General features: G+C 42.0%; 1 protein-coding gene across 1 annotated transcript; it reads right to left on the bottom strand.

Annotated features, from left to right (window-relative positions):
- Positions 1 to 577: 577 nt before the first annotated feature.
- On the bottom strand, positions 578 to 5,923 carry plrg1 (pleiotropic regulator 1). Its single transcript, XM_084686587.1, has 15 exons — positions 5,780 to 5,923; positions 5,358 to 5,464; positions 5,133 to 5,263; positions 4,914 to 4,967; positions 4,729 to 4,822; positions 4,488 to 4,581; positions 4,237 to 4,338; positions 3,989 to 4,081; positions 3,543 to 3,692; positions 3,252 to 3,353; positions 2,522 to 2,624; positions 2,233 to 2,341; positions 1,606 to 1,745; positions 1,144 to 1,337; positions 578 to 945 (listed from the first exon to the last, which is right to left on the bottom strand). Exons 1-15 carry the CDS (start codon positions 5,786 to 5,788, stop codon positions 886 to 888), a joined length of 1,542 nt encoding a protein of 513 aa, XP_084542713.1. The 5' UTR covers positions 5,789 to 5,923; the 3' UTR covers positions 578 to 885.
- Between the last annotated feature and the right edge of the window lie 993 nt (positions 5,924 to 6,916).

Below are 6,916 nucleotides of genomic sequence, written 5' to 3'. Positions count from 1 at the left end.
CAAAATAATTCCGGACAACAAAGTTTACGTTATTAAACATACCATTTCTTCCTTTTTTAAGATCCGTAGACTGTCTTCGACCACTGAGCTGCGCGTAAAACGCTGAATGACGCATCCACATCAATGCGCCACGAGCTCTATCAACTTACTTGCTGAGAGCACGCAAGCACACTCGTGCTAGAGTCCGTGGCCTTGGCTGCCATATAATTCACTGGGCTACTTGTTAGAATTCAAATTACAAAAAAAATTATTCACATTTCTCAGCAGCAGCAACGCTACACTATTTAACCAGATGTAATGTGTAATTATTTCCTTAAATCAATTTTCCAGTTAAAAGCTAGTTTTTAAAACACCTTTTCAGTCAATGTGATGGGAGGGAACTCAATACGTGCAAATAGTGATTTGTTATCCATCATATGCATTCATATCTATATTCTGTCAATATTGGCCTTCCTTCAACAATACAAGTCTGGCTGTAAATTCTATTAAACAGCCAACGCAATTGTAGACGTCATGCAGTTATGTCTCTCTCTGCTGATGAAATGTGAAATTGCACGTTTAACACATTTGGCTCCTCCAAGTTCATGTACTCCTTTATTGTGCATATCATAATCACTACTGAATTGAATGAAACAGAAAATAGATACCGAACATGTAGATTTGTAAATGGTTTGAGGCACAGAAAACTGGTTGGACTACATCACACTCAAATATGAAAAAAAGGAAATTATTACATGACACAGAAGATGACATTTTTGACAATGAATACCACTCATTCTTGTCTATTATTTTAGACTAAATGTAGTTGTAATTACAACTGACATGGCAGACAAATCTGATACTGATAAAAAAAGAAATACATTGTAAAAAATCACTGAAAAAACATTAGAATCTTTTCCTCTTGAGGATTTCTGGTTTCCAGTTGACAGGGTGGCTTTCCTCCGTCTAAAGAGAAACAGAAACAACTTTGTTTAAACAATAAACTAAATAAACAACTTATGTCAGCAAAAACTAACAAAAAAAACATTTTACCACTTAGTTAGATTCTGTACATAAACCATTACTTACAATAATACATATAGCCTTCACTGCACAATAACATTCCCATTTATCTCAAAGCAGTGGAAATCAATCAGCCCTTACCGCTGTGTCGTCCTCCCTGTACACCTTAATAGTCTTATCGGCCTCTGCAGTGATCAGCCTGCTCTCTGAGTGGTCGAACATGCAGGCGAAGATCCCTGATTCGCTGTCCAGTGAGCCGGGCTGTACGGCGGCGTGGATGCGCTGGAAGTTGTACCCCGTCCTCCAGTCCCACATGTGGATGGTGCCGTTGTCGGCTGAGAGAGACGGGTACAGGCGTGGTCGTGTTAATGAGCCCCCTCAAGTTTATCAGCACGGCAGGCCCCAATGTTTGCTACCTTTTTAGTTGCCATTCAAAGATCGTTTTTTGCTTTTATCTGCAGTGGTGCTGTTAAGTGCACATGTAAAACCACTGATGTAGTAGTCAAATTGACTCCAGAAGGTTTTCTACATGAGCAGCACTAGTAGAGAAGTTCAAGAAAAGGCATTCACACTCACACACACACACAATCAGCAATGACATACCTCCAGACACCAGGACTCCATCAGAGTTGACAGCCAGGGTGTTCACAATTGCATTGTGCCCAGAGAGGTTCTGGATGAAGTTGCCTTCGGGGAACTTCCACTGCTTAATGTTGTCAGCAGAGCCGGATGCAAAGGTATACCTAATGAAAATAGTTAGGACATGAGATAGTGGGTGTTATCATACAAGCTGTACTATACATTACACCTCCTTGCTGTACATTAATGTCAGGATTACCGCCAGAATGCAAAACAATAGAATAATCGTCAAACAATAGAATCAGCGACCATTCACAGGGTTTTCCGCAGCACCTTTCAGTTAAGGCGGCTGCATAAGCAACGCACACCTACTTCTTGTTTTTAAATAGCGATATCCGCCGTGTTACTCTGTCCCGTTTTTTTCCCTTCCATTCAAAAACACCAGTCTGCCTTCTCTGCAGACCGCATTAGTCTATTGTACAAACTAGTCCCCCCCCCGGTCTGACAGCAAACCCCACCCTAACACCTTAATTAACACATTTTCTGTGGGAAACCCTGATTCATATCATAAATAACATAAATAACTCCAGGTCAAATAAGAATAACCAGAGACAGTTCTGATGCTCATCATCTTCATGGTTCTGGACTTACTGTCGGGGGTGTAACACTACTGCCCTGACAGACTTCTTGTGATTCGTCAGGGTGGCTCTGGTCTTCCCGGCGATCAGATCCCAGAGCCTGATGGTAGAGTCATGGCTTCCTGTAGACCCAGGCAGAGAGAGAGAGAGAGAGTCAATATCTGGGAGGAAAAAAGGCAGAAACTCGACCAAAGACATTGGCCTTCTGTTACTGAACTTCAAAGCAAAAACCAAAGCTATGACACTCACACCAGGAAATGACCCATAGATGAGTGTTTTAAGAAGCTGGAATGAGAGTTCACCTGTGATGATCTGAGGCTCGGCTGCCTGGCATTTCACTGTGGCCACAGTGTTGGTGTGTCCAGACAGGGTGTGGACGTTGGCCTTGGTTCTAATGTCCCACACCTAGCAGACAAAACTAAACTCTTAACTGACAAAGTACATTATCCATGCAAGCATTTCTATAGGAAGAATAAATACAACATTTTGGAGCCATGTGATTAGTGAGTTAGCATATATTACATAATTTATTATTCATTTTTATACAATGTATTATTGGAGATTATTTGCTAATGATTAAACAACAGTTATTTCCGATCAAGCAATTTGATTGGACAAGAGGCATTATATGAGTGCTCATAACAGCACTGGAACTTTGAACAACACGCTTATCACTTCACTTACATCAACGACCACTATTTATTTATACAAAGTAGCTAGCACTAGCCATTTTGTGCAGGAAAACTGTGTTAACTGGCAACAGCTCCGCTGAGTTATGAAACTCTTTTGTATTGGCGGTACGAAAGGATAAAATTCTCATAATCTGTTGCTGTTTTGTTAACTGATAAATGGTGCTTGTGGAAGTGTTAAAAAGTAAAATTTCACGAGCGGGAGTACAGTATTGTTGAATATATATACAAATACATAAGAATGCTGATATTTAGCAATAGGGTACTCCCTCTCGTAATTGTGTGATGTTCATATCAAATCTTCCATGCATTATTATTGTATTCTATGCACTGAGGAATGTACCCTAGCGGTGGCATCTCGACTGCATGTCACCAGGACGTCGATGGTGGGGTGGAGGTCCAGGCCGTACACTGCACTGAGGTGGCCGTGGTAGTGTCTGATGACCTAGAACACCCACAGAACAGACAGCAACCACCAAGTCAACACAACAACAAAAATCAAAGTACACACAGACACCAATATTTCCTGCCAACAACAAATTACCTCAAAACACACAGACACTAATATTGGCACATGGTGGCATGCCCCTACTTTTCGTCAGCCAGTTAAGGTGAATAATCCTGAAGGACATACCTTGTTGTACTCCAGATCCCAGCACTTGACCTGCTTGTCTTCCCCACAGGAGAACAGGTAGGGGCTGCGGGTGCTGACGGCCACGCCCCTCACCGTGCTGATGTGGCCCGTCAGGGAGAGCTTCAGCTTGCCGCTGGCCAGATCCCAGATCTGAGGACACACAAGGGAGAAAGGAGCTGGAGTTTGGGGGGTTATGTCTTTTGCTGTCAAACATGAGCTGGTTTGGATATGCACAGGGTTAATCATTTTGGGGTATGCGGTCTACGGTTGGTCAATTGCCACTGGGGGGAAAAAAAACTGACGAGTGAGGAAAGTATAAAAAAAAAAAAGAAAAAAAAAAGAACAACTGTATGCCGAGTGAGCATAGTTCAACTGCATGTCCTATGGTATCTCAACAAGTACTTGTTGACTCCCAGGGAACACGACGACATGCTGTGCGTCCTCACCTTGATTGTTCTGTCAGCAGACCCAGTGACAAACCACTGATTCCCAGGCTCCACAGCTATAGACCTCACCCAGCCAAGATGGCCACTGATGACCTGTCATTGAACAGCACAGCGGATGAATACCAACGTCAAGACTACAATACTGAACCCATGAATGTAGTGTGGATATCACGTATAGCTGAACACTGTTCCAGTGTAGTGGCGTGTGAGAGAGTCCTGTAGAACATGTTCCAAGGCGAGGTACGAACCCGGAACAGTTTCCATGGAGGATGCCACTGGGGTTTTGGCATGGTGGGTGCTTTCCTCGCTGCCAGCGCAGAGTTCTTGGTGCCACTTCCTTCCATAAGTGACTACAGAGGGGGAACAGCATTTGAAATATGTACACAAATTGCCACGTCGAAAATTGGAACGTGAAACATGATATTGAATCGATGTTGAAAAATCAAAAGGTACACATGATGGGTCAAAGTCTGTTGTATATAAAGAGTGGAAAAATGACCATTGCGTGTGAGTGAGGAGGCATGGATCTCTCCGCTCCCCCTGCATGCCTGTGAATGTCCCCGACGCCGGCTGCAGTGCGGCTGGCGTCCTGCCTTCAAGACATCACAGCATGACAACGTTAGATGTTGACAGACGAAAGCAGTGAACGCTCGTCTGTACCAGTCTTTGAACAGTAAATCATTTGCTGCTAAAACCTCCTCTTTAAAGACCCCGTTGATCCATCCATCCATCCATCTTACCTGGCTTGAGATCCTGGTAGAGTCAGAGCCAGGGCATGAACTCCTCCCTCACTTGGAAGCCTGTGCAGCTGGGTGTCTGCAGTCAACGCCACCCCTGAGGACATAACGCCAAACCATCATTTAATGAATAAGTCAGAACTATTTTACACTCAGTTCATAAGATGGTCTAGGATGGGAAGTCTTACCAGGTCCAGATGGGTATGCGTGAGTTCCAGTGACCAAGTACTCTGGATCATCTCCTTGAAAAGCAAAAGTGTGAAGATTCAAGCTTACAGTAGTTATCCATGAACTTCAGGTGAGCAGGCTGGAACCTCACAAATGGACAGATAGGTCTGGAGACACATTTAAGGTATGTAACAATAAGCAACTGTCCTCTTGGTATATCATGATGATGGTGATCTCACCTGACTGACTGTAGTTCTGGATGCCGAGCATGTCTGAGCCCAAAACTCTGTCCTTCCCTTCTTTTAGGACAGGCATGTGTAACACAGCACCATAGTCAGCTCTCAGCTTGGCAGCCATCTTCACCTTGTGGCTATGGATAAATTACCCCCAAAAATCATGTGATGTGAGAAGCTTTTCACAATTAATATATGTCACAAGAAAGCACGGTAGAAGCACTTCTTTACCTTTGCTCATCCAAGGAGACTGGTTTGGCATGGTCAGCCACAAACATGTCATGACTTCTCTTGAGGGACCTGAAGACCAGGGTATGGACCGAGTGCTTCTGCACATCCTAAGGAAAAAACAAGGACACGTTCGTTAAGTACTTTTAAGGACATGTAAACAGGACTGGAGCATAGCTTGTAGAACGCACAAAAATGGGCGAGATAGAAAGTATAGTATCTGGACTACAAAATGGCTTATACACTACCAAAAATGAACTTTTGAATTTACAGGAGATACAAACTTAAGATTGAATATGCGTTGGACGGGCTAGCGAGTATCTGGAATACGATGGTCTACGTTGTGATCGTGTAATGCTAACGCATTAGCTTTGTGCGGCTCAGGCACCCCATTAAAGAACTATCGATTTAACAAAATAACATACCTCCGTCATCTTTATGCCAAATTATCCAACTGCAATATTCGGCTAAATCTGAGGATGAAAATGAAGAATTCAACGATATAAACTGTGTTTCAAAACTAAGCACAAGTTCTTGCGGCGCGAGGGCTGACTGTACCGGATGTAAACAGAATTCTAGTTGACTATTGTTTCCGGGTTAGTGAATCAGCCTTTAGACAAAGAGGAGAAACGCCGTCTACAGGCCAAAGTTAGTTAAAATCCCTAGATGGCATTTGAAATAATCATGGAACAGCATTACACATAATTCTTTCTTCAAGTTATAAAATATGTCTGCTAAATGAATACAGTAAATTATGTATTCTCTGTTCTACTTAATTGTATAGTATTGCATTCACTGCATACAAATAAAGTCTTGTGATAAAACCCCAACCAGCTCAGAAGGAAAACAGTCCAAAGTGTCTATTTGGATTTCAGTATTTCTTGTTCTGTGTGACACTATGGTGTTTGTCGAGCAAAGTTCATTGATAAAGTTGATATTTTTTCTGTATGATGCAATCAAACAATCATTTCCATACTGCAATATTGTTCTGATGGTCTGATGACTGATTGAATCAGTTCAAGCATTAGTTCCTTATGGTACTGTAGTATTTTTTTTTACAGATCACTCAACACATCAATGAATAACATGTACTCATATTTTGGTTGACCTCTGCCAAACAAGCGTCTATTGGGATATATTGACTTAAAAGAAGTCAAGTTTGGACACACATTTGATGTACTCGTTGTACACATATACACCCCCATACATGCACACACCCACAAAAAGTCTCACAGTGTCTGTGCAGTCCTTTACGGCATGCATAGTGTCTTCTGGACAAAATGGCTCATTTGTCATCAACTTCCATTTGTAAGATTAGTTCAGAGGGTCACAATTACAATGTATGCCATTTTACTTTACGCAATGACATCCACAGACAAATTGATTTTAAGGGATTTTAAATATGATATATTTACATTTGAAAGGCTAGCCTTTTTCATTTCTTTGAAAGCCTGTCTGTGTGGGTGCAGACTGAGATTAATTACTCTGTTAGTTCATTCGTCATGCAAGGCAGATATGCCATTCATCTTTAAACTAAAGGGAAGAAAATGTAATAGTCAATT

The sequence above is a fragment of the Hypomesus nipponensis genome, chromosome 22 (assembly GCF_054491055.1).
Source record: "Hypomesus nipponensis isolate SF chromosome 22, ASM5449105v1, whole genome shotgun sequence".
Classification (NCBI taxonomy): domain Eukaryota; kingdom Metazoa; phylum Chordata; class Actinopteri; order Osmeriformes; family Osmeridae; genus Hypomesus; species Hypomesus nipponensis.
Note: the sequence above shows the minus strand (reverse complement) of the source record. Positions and strands in the feature narration are given on the sequence as shown.